The sequence below is a fragment of the Macrotis lagotis genome, chromosome X (assembly GCF_037893015.1).
Source record: "Macrotis lagotis isolate mMagLag1 chromosome X, bilby.v1.9.chrom.fasta, whole genome shotgun sequence".
Classification (NCBI taxonomy): Eukaryota; Metazoa; Chordata; class Mammalia; order Peramelemorphia; family Peramelidae; genus Macrotis; species Macrotis lagotis.
The window spans coordinates 632,948,441-632,963,640 of NC_133666.1; the positions used below are offsets into that span (position 1 = coordinate 632,948,441).

Consider the following 15,200-nt stretch of genomic DNA (forward strand, 5'->3'; position numbering starts at 1 on the left):
CTCAAGGTAACCTGGAAAAGAGCAGAAAGGCTCTGCTCCCCGGGATTGGAGAGGCAGCCCACCAGAGGGGTGGCCCGCCAGAGCCAGAACCTCAGCCTTCTGGAGGCAGCGCAGGGCGCTGGAAGTCTCAGCTTCCAGCAGCGGGGGAGTGTCCTGAGCTGCACCCTGAGGAGCACCGGGCACAAAGAGGGGGAACAGCGGGGGACCTCTGACAGAGCAAGCAAGAGGAGCCCAGCCCTCAGGGCACACAGCTAGCAGCATGGTCTTTCCCCAGCCCTGATCCAGGAAATAGAAGCAGGAGGAGCTGGTAAGCAGGAGCCCCCACGGCTTGGGCCCATTGAGCTGAGGTGGGGGGGGGGGGAGTGAAGAGAGACAGCAGAGCTCTGTCCTCTTCCTCTGGAATAGGACTCTGTGGCTCTGACCACATTCAGATCCTGATAGCAGTCTAGGCTCCTCCACAGAACAGCTGGGCACCCCCACCTCAGCCCCATGGAAGAGGGAGGTCCTTATGGTCATTCACAGAACAGGAGGGGGGACAGAGCCTCACACACTGAGACCCTTGTGGGAGTGTCCCAAAAGCTCAAGAAACACCCCAAACCAGGCCCAGCCTGGGAAAATGAGCAAGCAGAGAAACAAAAAGAAGACTATTGAGAAATATTTTGCAAATGAGCCCAAGAAGGACCAAAATACTCAGTCTGAAGATGAGGAAGCACAAGCTCCTGCATCTAAAGACGCCAAGTAAAACAGAAATTGGGCTCAGGCTATGACAGAGCTCAAAAAAGACTTTGAAAATCAAATGAGGGTGTTGGAAGAAAAACTGGGAAAAGAAAGGAGAGAGATGCAGGAAAAACATGAAAATGAAGTCAGTAGCTTAGTCAAGGAAATCCAAAAAAAATGCTGAAGAAAATAGCATGCTAAAAACCAGCTTAGGTCAAATGGATAAAACAGTTCAAAAAGTTATTGAGGAGAAGAATGCTTTAAAAAGCAAAATTGGCCAGATGGAAAAAGAGATAAGAAAACTCTCTGAGGAGAACAAATCCTTCAGACAAAGAATAGAATTCAGGGAGACTGATGAATTTAACAGAAATTAGGAATCAATACTTCAAAACAAAAAAAAATGAAAAATTAGAAGAAAATGTGAAATATCTCATTGAAAAAACAACTGATATGGAAAACAGACTTAGGAAAGACAGTTTAAAAATTATTGGAATACCTGAAAGTCATGATCAGGAAAAGAGCCTTGACATCATTTTCAAAGAATTACTACAGGAAAATTGCCCTGATATCCTAGAAGCAGAGGGCAAAATAGAAATGGAGAGAATCCACCGATCCCCCAGAGAAAGAGATCCCAAAAAACAAACCCATAGGAATATTATAGCCAAGTTCCAGAACTCCCAAGTCAAAGAGAAAATATTACAAGCAGCCAGAAGGACACAGTTCAAATATCGTGGAGCTGCAGTCAGGATCACACAGGACTTAGCAGCAGCTACATTGGAAGCTCGTAGGGCTTGGAATACAATGTACCAGAAGGCAAGGGAGCTTAGAATGCAGCCAGGAATGAACTACCCACCAAGGCTGAATGTCCTTTTCCAGGGAAAAAAGATGGACTTTCAATGAACCAGGGGAATTTCAAATGTTCCTTTTGGAATGGCCAGAGCTGAACAGAAGGTTTGATCTTCAGATACAGGACTCAGGTGAAGCATGGAGATTGGAGGAGAGGGGGGAAATATGAGGGACTTAATGAGGATGAACTGCATGCATTCCTGCATAGAAAAATGACACTGATAATACTCATATGAACCTTCTCAGTTAATAGAGCAGGTAGAGAGAGCTTTTATAGTTGAAACACTGGAGAAAGCTGAATTCGAAGATAAAATATGGTGTAAAAATGGAGTCAATAGAAAAAAAGGGAAATGGAATGGGAGAAAGAAAAAGGAGAGGGAGGAATTTCCAGTCCAAGATATTTCACATAAGATTTTTTTTATTACAATGAGCTATTGCAATGATATGGAAGGGGGGAGGCAAGGGGGAATGAGGGAAACTTTGCTCTCATCAGAGATGGCTAGGAGAGGAAACAGCAAATATACTCAATGGGGTATAGACATCTGGAGTAAGAAGGAGGGGGGAGCAGGGGGAAGGGGTGGGGATGTGAATAAAGGAGGAGAGGATGGACCATGGGGGGAGAGTGGCCAGATATAACACATTTTCTTTCTTACTTCTTGCAAGGGGCTGGGAATGCAAGGCCTGCCCAGGACCACAGGGCTGGGTGGATTCTGGGCCTAAGGGGTGGTAGGGGGGCTCAGGGCTTCTTGGCCCCAGGACCAGGGATCTGTCTGCTGCGCCACTCACCGACACTACAGCGGAGTCATAGTGAAATGAGAGAAAATAGAGTACATGGTAGTGGAGAAATAAGAAAGGAGGGAGTTGGGATCAGCAATGGCAACGGTGGAAAAATATGGAAATAACTTTTGTGATGGACTTATCATAAAGAATGAGATCCACCCATGACAGAGTTGTTGGTGTTGGAACCAAGACTCAAGCACATTTTTTTGTTATGATTATTTGGGAGAGGGTGCAGGGCAAGTGAGGCTGGATGGCCTGCCTGGGGCCACATAGCGGGGTGATCTTTGGGTGTCTGGGGCCTGATTTGGACCCAGGTGCTCCTGGCTCAAGGGCCAATGCTCTGTCTGTCACCCAGCCACCCCTACTATTATTACTATTTGATTTTATTTTGGGTCTTGTTTTTCTTTCTTTTTTTGGTTTTTGCAGGTCAGTGGTGATCGGGTGGCTTGCATGTCACACGGCTGGGTGATTGTTGGGTTGAAGAGGCTGGATATGGTCTCGGGTGCTCGTGGCTCCAGGGCTGGTGCTTTGTCCATTGAGGAACCTGACCATACCTACAATTATTACTATTATTATATTTTTTATTTTAATTTTTTTCTCTCCCCTTTACTTTGTTTGCCCAAACAAGTCTATCTATATTCATGGGGGAGGAGGGGTATTTTGTTTACTTGTGAACAAGAATATTTTATTAATGTAAAAAAACATTTGTACAAAATGAGAATAAAAAAATAAATAAAAAAAGACAATCAGAAAAAAAAAGAAAACAAGTGGTGAAAAACGAATGGAATTCACACCTTAAAGGTGGGAAGGGCTTCAGGGTCCCAGGGATTTATAATAGGACTAAGTGGGGTGAGGGAAGATTGAGATTCTGTGTGTACACTGTAAGGAGAAGAAAAAGTAGAGCTCTGATCAGGAAGAATGCAAGTGGTGAAAACCAACAGAGTTTACACCTTGAAGAAGCAGCAGAATTCACACCTTGGGAGAAGGAGAGATTTCAGGTTTCCAGGGAACTATAAAAGGGCTGCTGGCTTAAGCCAAGTCTCAGATTCTCTGTGAGCCCTACAAGCAGAGGTGCAGGTAGAGCTCAGAGCCTGACCACGAAGAGCATTCACATGTGGAAGGAAGGAAGGGAGGGTTTCAGGTTTTCAAGGTTCTGGGGAGATATATGAGGGCTGCTGAGATAAGGCAAGACTCAGATTCACTGTGTGTACTGCAAGCAGAGGAAAAGGCAGAACTCTGAGACCAAAGTAAACATCTCAGAAGGAACAAGGCAAAATGGCCTCTTGTCCAGAGTCAGTGGAAGACCTCCAGAAAGAGGTCACCTGTCCCATCTGCATGGATTTCTTCACAAAACCAGTGTCCATTCAGTGTGGCCACAGTTTTTGCCATTCTTGCCTCCTCAGAAGCTGGCAGCAAGCCTCTACTCTTCTCTGTCCAGAGTGCAGGAGTGTCTCCCAGCAGAGGGAATACAAAGCCAATGTGAGACTTGGGAAACTGGCTGACATTCTCAAAAAACTCAGACCCAGTGGTCTCTGCAACCCTGAAGGACATGGCAAATGTGAGGTTCATCAGAAAGTGAAGAAGCTGTTCTGTGAGGATGACCAGAGCCTAATCTGTGTGTCCTGTTCTCAATCTCAGGAGCATGAGACTCACAGCCTCTGCTGCACAGATGAGGCTGCTGAGAACTGCAGGGGGAAGCTCCAAGAAACTGTGACTTCTTTGTGGAAGAAAAGTGAGGTTGTTGCTCGGCAGTTGAAGATTGAGACCACAAAATTTTCTTTGTTAGGAATGGAAATAGACATTCAAAAGAAGAATATTTTGTCTGAATTCCATAAACTCATAGAACTCCTTCATGAAGGAAAGGATGCCTATCTATCAAATCTTCAAACAGAGGGGAGAAGTACTTTAGAGAGACAAAATAGGAGAATCAGTGAATTGACTGAACAGAGTCAAGAATTAAGGGAGAAAATCACTGAGTTGGAGAAAGAATGTAAGAAACCAGATTTGGATTTGCTCCAGGATGTGAAAGGAGTATTGAAGAAGGGGGAACTTGTGCTCCAAAAAGATACTGAGCCCGTCAATACATACATCCCTATCCGGCGCATCCCCGGACTTATGGAACAGATTTTCCGTTTGAAAGTGGACATTACTCTGGATTGCACAACAGCAGATCATGGTCTCATCATAACTGAGGATCTGAAGAGTGTGATATATGGAGGTGACCAGGAGGAAATGCCCAACAATAGTCGGGGGCTAATAGAATTTGCCCAAGTACTTGGGACTCAGTCCTTTACTTCAGGGAAATATTACTGGGAGGTAGAGGTACCCAATAACACTGCCTGGTGTGTTGGCTTCTGTAGCAAATCAAAAGACTTTCAAGACTTCTTTGTGCTTAGTAATAGACAGGTAAATAATTCCTACTATCTTTTTGCCCAGGTCCAGCACAATCTTTATTCGGATACAAAATACCGCCAGGCCAGTGTGCTTGATTTAAAGGTGGGCATTTTCCTGGACTATGAACAGGGAGAGATATCATTTTATCATGTGAAAAAGAGATATCTAATTTATGCTTTTCATGCCACTTCATTCTCAGAGCGAGTCCTGCCCTTCTTCTGTCTGTCTAAGACAAAGGATTGCTCTCTCACAATATGTACCTAATTGAGTCATCAATGTTTACTTCCTTATTGGCCAGTTGTATTTCAGGCACTGTTAACCCAATTATGCCTACTCTGTTACATGAAAATAATTGAATGTATGTTATACCAAGAATTTTCATTTCATTGTCTTTCTGGTGTTTAGATTGTTGTTGATGTTTATTAAATGCTTGTTGAAATGTATAATAAAAACAAAATTGTTTATATCTCTTTTCCATTTTTAACCCTTTCTTTTCTTCGAAAGATAATTTTAACATAGATTTTTGTAAGATTTTTATTTTCACATGTTTCTCCCTTCTTCTCCTTGCCCCCACCCATCCCCAGTCCAAGACAGCAAGAAATCTGATAGACATTATATAAGTTAACAATTGCCTTCAATCATACTTCCACATTAGTCATGTTGTGGAAAAATCAGAACAAAATGATAAAGAAAGACAAATTAATAATTTTGAACATAGTATGCTTTGCTCTGCCTTTAGACTCCAAAGTCCTTTGTCTGGATGTGGATGACTTTTTCCATCACAACTCTTTTGGAACTCTCTCCGGTCATTTTTTTTATTGAGTCTATTATAGTTTATTGTTACTCATATGTATAATGTTCTCTTGCTTCTACTCATTTTCCTTTCCATCAGTTCTTCTAAGTCTCTAGAGAAGTTTCTGAAATTTGCCCACTCATGATTTATTATTGAAATAATAGTATTCCATCCTATTCATAATAGAACCACTTGTTCAGCCATTCCTAAACCGATGGGTCTGCCCTCATTTTCCAACTCTTTGAATGCACAAAAGAGAACTAAGAATATTTTTGTACATGTGAATCTTTCCATTTTTTATATTCTCTTTGAGATCTTTAGATGAAAGGATATACACAGTTTTATTGACCCATCAGAGTCAAAAATTAATGGAGAAGATCACAGAATTAGAGGAAAAATTTAAGAAACCAGATTTGGATTTGCACCAGGATGTGAAAGGTATATTCAACAGGTTTGAGTTTGTTCTCCAAAAAAAAAGTAATATTCATCCCTAACTGAACCATCCCTGGACTTATGGAATGAGTTTTCAGTTTGGAAGTGGACATCATTCTAGATTGCAACACAGCTAGCTGATTTCCATCTTATTTTCACTGACAATCTGCAGAGTATGAGTTATAGAGGTGTCTAGGGTTTGAGGCCCTTGCAACAGCTGGGGACCTCCAGATTTTGCCCAAGTACTTGGGACTTAGTCCTTCAATTCAGGGAGATATTACTGGGAGGTGGAGGTACCAAATAATACTGCCTGGCATGTTGGCATCTGTAACAAATCAAAAGACTTTCAAGACTTCTTTGTGCTTAGTAATAGACAGGTAAACAATTCCTATATCTCTTTGCCCAGGCCCAACACAATCTTTATTCCCATGCATAATATTGCCAGGCCAATGTGCTTGATTTAAAGGTGGGCATTTTCCTTGACTGTGAACATGGAGAGATTATCATTTTATCATGTGAAAAATAGATATCTAATTTACGCTTTTCTTACCACCTCATTCTCAGACAATTCATGCCCTTCTGTCTTTCTAAGACAAAGGCTTACTCTCTCACAGTTTGCATCTAATAGAGAGAGAGATCAAGATTTACAAACTTATTGGCCAAAGGAATTTCAGGCAGTGTAAACCCAATTGTGTCTATTATATGGAAATCACTGAAGCTTCTTTCCTTTCTACCAGTAACAACTTTTCCAAATCCTTCTTAACCTCTCTAAAATATAAATTATGTTTCACCAAGAATTCTTTCATTTTATTCTCTATCAAGTTCCTAGAATGCTGTTGAGTTTTATTAATTACTTCTTGAAATGTAAAATAAAAATAAAGCTGATTTTATTTCTTTTCCTTTTTTAGTATTTTCTTTTTCCAAAGATAGTTTTAACACACACATATATTTATAATTTTATTTATTTTGAGTTTTACAATTTTTCCCTTAATCTTACTTCCCTCCCTCCACCACCCACAGAAGGCAGTTAGCAGTCTTTACCTTGTTTCCATGGTATACATTGATCCAAATTGAATATGATGAGAGAGAAATCATATCCTTAAGGAAGAAACATAAAGTATAAGAGATAGCAAGATCAGACAATAAAATATCAGTTTTCCCCCTAAGTACTCCTTGGTCTTTCTTCAAACTCCACAATTCTTCCTTGTGATACAGATGATATTCTTCATTGCAGACAGCCCCAAATTGTCCCTGATTGTTGCACTGATGGAATGAGCAAGCACAGCACGGTTGATCATTGCCCCCATGTTGCTGTTAGGGTGTACAGTGTTTTTCTGGTTCTGCTCATCTCACTCAGCATCAGTTCATGCAAATCCCTCCTGGCTTCCCTGAATTCCCATCCCTCCTGGTTTCTAATAGAACAATAGTGTTCCATGACATACATATACCACAGTTTGTTAAGCCATTCCCCAACTGAAGTACATTTACTTAATTTCAGTTCCTTGCCACCACAAACAGGACTGCTATGAATATTTTTGTACAAGTGATGTTTTTACCTTTTTTATCATCTCTTCAGTGGTATTGCTGGATCAAAAGGTATGTACATTTTTGTTGCCCTTTGAGCATTTTAACATATATTTTTGAAAGATTTTGAGTTATACATTTTTCTTCCCTTCTTTTCTTCCCTCCCTCCTCATTCAACTCCATGATGCCAACTAATCTGATTGAGGTTATAAAGATTAACAATCATTTTAAAACATAGTTCAGGGGCAGCTAGGTGGGGCAGTGGATAGAGCACTAGGCCTGGAGTCAGGAGTACCTGAGTTCAAATCCAGCCTCAGACACTTAATAATTACCTAGCTGTGTGGCCTTGGGCAAGCTACTTAACCTCATTGCCTTGCAAAGATATATATATTCATTTTAGTCCTGTTGTGGAAGAATCAAAACAAAAGGTAAAAAACTATGGCAAAGATAAATTTTAAATCTTGAACAAGTATGCTTGGCTCTACCTTTAGACTCCAAAGTTCTTTGAATGTGGAAGACATTATCCCTCACAACTCTTGAAACTGTCTTTAATCATTGTTTTATTGAGAAGAGCTAAGTCTATTATAGCTCATCATCACACAATTTTCACACTCATGTGTGCATCGTTCTGGTTCTACTCTCTTCACTTTTCATCATTTCTTGTAAGTCTCTAAAGAATTTTCTTAACTTTGCCTATTTATGATTTCTTATTGAACAATAATATTTCAATAGTGTCTCAGAAACATTTTAATAGCCAGAATAAGAAAAAATACACACTGGAAGAATGTTCCCCATCACCTGTATAGGCAAAGGGCTGACATCTTGGCAGAGTTCAAAATGAACAGACTAAACAAGAATAAAACTGAAATGATAGTACATGCAATCAAGATAAGACCATCCTTGCATTAAGCATGTTTTTGATTGAGAAAATTAGGGAAAGGATGTCCTCTGCTATGTAACCAATGTATCTTATCTTAGCCAATGTATTGTTATCTCAGTTTTTACTGGAAGATCTTCATCTAAGGAGAATTTATATATTATCAACTGAGGAAAACTGCTCCACTTTTCTATAACTTGAATGAAATCAAGAATTTTTTCCATCCCAGTCAAACATCCTTTAGACAGCCAATTCATTGAAGTTTCTTCCCTAGAAATTAACAATTCATGGCAGAGTAACTATCCTCTACCAAGTCTGAACAATGCCTATACAGAAAATAATAAAACTGCAAACACTCCTTTTGGGGTCTTATATTGTAGGATCTTATTAAGTCCCTGTTATTGTTCAGGGGTGTCCCACTCTTCTTGATCACATTTTCTCCTCACAATATCACTGACTAGAATAAGGTGAAGGAGTGAATAAGCCTGGGGTCTAGTGAACACCAGAAGAGAACCCACCTTGGAGGAAGGAGGGGTTCAGGCTTCCAGAGAGCTAGCTATAATAGGGGTGCTGGGTTAAGGGAAAACTCAGATTCTTTCAGTACACTACAAGGAGAGATAAAAGTAGGGCTCTAAAAACACCTGTTGAAAACCTGCCGAGTTCACACCTTGAGAGAAGCTTCCCCCCCCTTCAGATTTCCAGGGGATCTATAAACCAAGATTCAAATTCTGTGTGTGTGTGTGTGTGTGTGTGTGTGTGTGTGTGTGTGTGTGTACTTCGAGAAGAGAGAGCTCAGAGGTTGACCACCAGGAGCATTCACATATGGAAGGAAAGAAGGGAGGGCTTCAGGTTTTCAGGGATCCAGGAAAAAAAAATATGAGGGCTGTTGAGATAAGCCTAGATTCAAGATTGTGTACACTGCAAGCAGAGGAAAAGGCAGAGCTCTGAGGCTGAAGTAAACATCTCAGAAGAAATAAGGCAAAATAGGGTGGCTACGTGGTGCAGTGGATAGAGCACTGGCCTTGGAGTCAGGAGTACCTGGGTTCAAATCCGACCTCAGACACTTAATAATTACCTAGCCGTGTGGCCTTGGGCAAGCCACTTAACCCCATTGCCTTGCAAAATCTAAAAAATAAGGTGGGGCAAAATGGCCTCTTGTCCAGACCCAGTTGAAGACCTCCAGAAAGAGGTCATCTGTCCTGTCTGCATGACTTGCTTCATAAAACCAGTGTCCATTCAGTGGGGCTAGTTTTTGCCATTCTTGCCTCAACAGCAGCTGGCAGGAAACCTCTACCCTTTTCTTGTGTCCAGAGTACAGGAGTGTCTCTCAGCAGAGGGAATACAAAGCCATTGTGAGACTTGGGAAACTGGCTGACATTCTCAAAAAACTAAGACCCAGTGGTCTCTGCAACCCTGAAGGACATGGCAAGTGTGAGGTTCATCACAAAGTGAAGAAGCTGTTCTGTGAGGATGAGCAGAGCCCAATCTGTGTGTCCTGTTCTCAATCTCAGGAGCATGAGACTCACAGCCTCTGCTGCACAGATGAGGCTGCTGAGAACTTCAGGGGGAAGCTCCAAGAAACTGACTTCTTTGTGGAGGAAAAGTGAGGTTGTTGCTCGGCAGTTGAAGAATAAGAGGACGAAATTTTCATTGTTCAAGAAGGAAATAGACATACAAAAGAAGAATATTTTATCTGAATTCCATAAACTCATACAACTCTTACATGAGGAGGAGAGGACAAGAGGTTTGGAGAGACTAAACAGGAGAATAAATAGATTGACCCAACAGAGCCAAGAATTAATGGAGAAGATCACAGAGTTGGAGGAAGAATGGAAGAAACCAGATTTGGATATGCTCCAGGATGAACTTGTGCTCCAAGAAGAAACAGAGGCCATCCATATATCCATCCCTATCCAGTTCATCCCTGGATTTACGGTACAGATTTTCAGTTTGAAAATGGACATCACTTTGGATTGCACAACAGCAGATCACAGTCTCATCATAACTGAGGATCTGAAGAGTGTGAGATATGCAGGTGTCCAGGAGGAAATGCCCAACAATAGTCGGGGACCAATAGAGTTTGCCCAAGTACTTGGGACTCAGTCCTTCTCTTCAGAGAGATATTATTGGAAGGTAGAAGTAACAAATAACACTGCCTGATGTGTTGGCATCTGTAACAAATAAAAAGACTTTCAAGACTTCTTTGTGCTTAGTAATAGACAGGTAAAAAATGCCTACTATCTTTTTGTTCAGACCCAGCACAATCTTTATTCCCATGCACAATGCTGCCAGGTCAATGTGCTTGATTTAAAGGTGGGCATTTTCCTCGACTATGACCAGGGAGAGATATCATTTTATCATGTGAAAGAGACATCTAATTTATGCTTTTCCTAACACTTCATTCTCAGAGCACTTACTACCCTTCTTCTGTCTAAGACAAAGGATTGCTCTCTCACAATCTGTACCTAATTGAGAGATATCAAGCCAGATAGACTTAAGTCACTCTTACACCAATTCTTGTCTACTTCATATGGAAATCTCCCTGCTACAAATAACTTTTCCAATTCCCTCTTGATTCCACTACAATATAAAGTGTTACACTGGGAATTGTTTCATTTTCCTCTCTACGGGATACCTAGCATTTGTTGAATTTAAGTAAATTCTTGGTGAAATGTAAAAATTTAAACTGATTGTATTTCTTTTCCTTTTTCTGTATTTTCTCTGTTCCAAAGATAGTTGTAACATTCATTTTTCCCAAGATTTTGAGCTCCACATTTTTCCGTCTTCCTCTATTCCCTCTTATCCACTCACAGTCACAATGGCAGGTTGGTTCTTGTCCTTTGTTATAGAAGGCCACAATGAGATTATTATGAGACAAATTACAGTATATCTGACTATGGCTGGTAAGACCCTTATGAGATTGCAACACTCTACCAGGTTGGCACAAAAAGTCCAGTTTGCACACCTGGGGTGCTTAACTCTAAACTTATGTATGTCATGCTTCCTTGAGCTGCTTTGATTCTGCTTCCTCATAGAGTGTAGCACCCTCACTGCTGAAGGCATGTCCTGATGGGTGGTCCTGTGCCAGTGTCTCTCATGCTGTACTATCAATTCTAAAGTTCTTAAGAGAGACCTTCAGGATGTCCCTCAATCACTTCTTCTGACTACCTTGTGAGTCCTTGCCTTGTGTTTAGTTCTCTATAAAATATTCTTTTTGATAAGGGTACTTCTGGCATTTTAATAATGTGTCCAGTCCATCATAGTTATACTTTCTGTAATAACGTTGGAATGCTAGACAGTTTAGCTGGAGAAGGGACTTCAGTGCCTGGTATCTTCTCCTGACAGGAGATCTTCAGAATCTTCCTAAGACAATTTAAATGGAAGCATTTCAGTTTCCTTACATGGCTGGTAGGTTGTCCAGATTTCACAGGTATACAGCAGTGAAATCAGCACAATTCCTCTATAGACCTTCAGTTTGGTAGTCAGTCTAATACCTCTTCTCTCCCACACTTTAGTTTGGAGTCTCCCAAATACTGAGCTAGCTATGGCAATGCATGTGTCAACCTCATTGTCAATGTGTACCTCCTTAGAAAGGCCACTACTAAGGTAAATGAACTTGTCCACAGTAGTCAAAACTTCTCTATTTGCTGTAATCAATGGTTCTACATATGGATGGTATGATGTAGCCCTTTCAGGTTGAAGAATTTACCATCAGTAGAGTAGCTGAGCTTGAGATCATGTTCATCCTCAGTGAAGGAATTTGGTAATGTGGTTGAAAACATCATGCTAAAAAGTATGGGAGCAGGGGTGGCTAGGTGGCGTAATAGGGGCAGCTAGGTGGTGTAGTGGATAAAACAACAGCCTTGGAGTCAGGAGTACCTGGGTTCAAATCCAGTCTCAGACACTTAATAATTACCTAGCTGTGTGGCCTTGGGCAAGCCACTTAACCCCATTGCCTTTCAAAAACCTAAAAAAAAAGTATGGGAGCAAGGACACAGTCTTTTTTCACTTCATTGTGACCAGAAAATCATGAGAACATTATCCACTATATAAAACCCAGGCATGCATGCCATAATGAAATCACTGATGTACTTCTCTGGGCAACCAAATTTTGACATAATTTTTCATAAACCCTTTTGATTGATGGTACCAAAGGCCTTGGTCAGATCTACAAATGTTGTATACAGACCTCTGGCATTTTTCCTGGAGTTGTTGGGCCCCAAACACCATATTAATTGTTCTTGACCCTTTCTGAAGACACCTTGGCTCTCAGGGAGGTAACCATCTTACAGGTGAAGGATCAGCTTTTTGAGGACAACTCTGGCAAGAATCTTACCAGTAATGACTAAAAAAGAAATCCCTTGTAATTGTTTCAGGAAAGTATTCCCTTTACCTTTATAGAGATGACAATGTAAGCATCCTTGATTTCTTGGTTATATTTTCTTGTCATACTACTACAAAATATGTAAACATATGGCTCAGTACAGATAGGGGGCTGGACAGAGTGGGAAAGGGTCAGGATCTTTGTGTCATGTATAAACATGTTTCCTGAGATAGAGGGAGTCACATATCCATGAGTTTCCCACAAGTTTGAGGGAGTGAAAATTTACTATCTTATGGTGTCAGCCACATCTTTGGAAGGGGAGGCAGTTTTGGGAGAAGGTAGGAATTTTACAGAAACAGCAATATAATTGGGTTAACAAGGGTGCTTTTTAAATCTTAGACAAATTCATGTTATATCCATGGCATCCAGGGTCAAGTACTTAGGTCCTGTCAGACTACTTTCAGACCCAAAGGTACCTAGCCAAATTTATATTTCTAAGGAGTTTCACAGGACCCAGAAGGATGCCACGGACACCTTTCTATACAGGAATTTCACAAACATTGATATTGTACTTCAATACTTTACTTTTGATGTAATTAAATACTGACTTCTTAGTAATGGAGTTCTTGTTTTTCGTTTAGCAGCTTCTGTATTTCCCCATCATTTTCATCATACCAATATTGATGTTTAGTTGTGTTCTGATCCAAGTAAGCAAATGTTGTGCTACATAACAGATCTCTGAAAGCTGCCCACTCTTCTTCTGCTCCACTGTTGCCAACTGTATGTTGGTTCAGTTTTCCCTGAAACTTAGCAACAAATTGTTCCCACATTCTAATCTCTTGACATAAATTCTAGCAGTCATTTTGCCTTATGGCTGCTGCTTTGGTTGAATGTGAATATTTAGCTTGGAGAGGATGAGTCTGTGATCAGTCCAGCACTCTGCACTACACATTTTCTTTGTCACTCTCACATTCTTACTGTCTCTTCTCTTTATAATCACATAGTCTATTAGATGTCAATGTTAGTTACAAGAATGCATCCAGGAAGTTTTATTGTGTTTAGGTAAATGGTAGATAGTGTTTATGATGAGGTCATGAGATATTTCAATAGTAGGTATGAAGTACATTATCAAATTTTGGTCTCCATCTCACTCTTTGGATTCAGTAGGTAACCATTGCTGTTATTTCCAACTCCATTCCTTGCAAGAACTCCCTTCCATCTCTGGTAATTTGAGCCTATTCTAGCATTAAAGTCACCCAAAATTATAAGTTTGTCTTCTTTTGATACACTGATGATAAGCTTCTCCAGGTCTTCACAAAACTTTCTTTAACTTCATCAAGGTTTGTCATGTTGGATGCATAGGAACTGATGATGGTGGGATGGCATTTTCTTGGAGTGGCAATCTCATTGTCATGAGCCTGCAATTCACTCCTTTTGGTAGGTATTCAAGAATGCTGACTTGATTAGTTTTGATTTCAAAACCTACTCCAGCTTCATGGCACTCCCCTTCACTGTGACCACTCCAGAAAAACTTGTATTCAACTCTGACTTCAGTAAGCTGCCCTTCATTTGTCAGTCTTTTTTCACTCAGAACTGTTATTTAGATATAATACCTGTTGAATTCTCTTGTAATAGCTGTTTGTCTTTCCAGTCTATTGGATCTTGTATTGTCTATGAGTGTGTGCATGTTCAATGCAGGAGTGGTGAATGAAGGGTCTCAGCTGCATTGTGGGATTCCCCACCTGACTTCCTTGGTAATCAGGCCAGGATTAGGTAAGCAGACAATTTTTAGGACACCTTTTATTACCCCTTCCTCACATCAGGAATTAAGCAGTTTGATCCTTAAAAGGACTGCTCAGTCACCTGGGGGCTACAGAATCTCACTGCTGCTTTCAGTAGGGAAATGATTCTATGGCCTAGGATACCTGTGTGCAGGGTTGTAACTATAACTCCCAGTGTATCGCCATTTGTTGTTTCTTCACTTGCCTGTTGTCATGGGACTTTGAGGATTGGTAAAGAAGCATAAGTAATGTCTTTTGATGTATACACAAATACAATTTAAGTGAGGTAGAGTTACAGGAAATCATCCACCTCACCTTTTCCAAGACTTAAGTGAGAGTTAGGTGATTCAGGTGGAAAGCAGTTCTGAGAAGGGCTAATTACAGAAGGACTAATCTTCTAATCTACTAGTCTTTGAACACAGCCTATACCCCATTTATTGTGGTGAAAGAACAAGAACAAAAGGGAAAAAAATCATGGCAAAGAAAAACAAATTGAAAACCGTGAACATAGTATGCTCTGTTCTGCATTTAACCCATAATTCTTTGTCTGAATGGGGATGACACTATCCAACACAAGTCTTTTGGAACTATCTGATCATTATATTGTTGAGAAATTGAATCTATCATTGATTATCACACAATTTTGCTACTCAAGTGTTCAGTCATTTCTCAATTGATGGGTATGCCCTCAATTTCCAATTTTTTGAGATTACAAAAAGAGGACTAGGAATA

General features: G+C 40.6%; 1 protein-coding gene and 1 pseudogene across 1 annotated transcript; both read left to right on the forward strand.

Annotated features, from left to right (window-relative positions):
* The first annotated feature begins 3,618 nt into the window (after positions 1–3,618).
* Positions 3,619–5,001, forward strand: LOC141499486 (E3 ubiquitin-protein ligase TRIM11-like). The gene has a single exon (XM_074202183.1). It carries the CDS (start codon positions 3,619–3,621, stop codon positions 4,999–5,001), a length of 1,383 nt encoding a protein of 460 aa, XP_074058284.1.
* A 4,509-nt stretch (positions 5,002–9,510) lies between these two features.
* Positions 9,511–10,836, forward strand: LOC141499488 (putative E3 ubiquitin-protein ligase TRIML1; annotated as a pseudogene).
* The last annotated feature ends 4,364 nt before the right edge of the window (positions 10,837–15,200 follow it).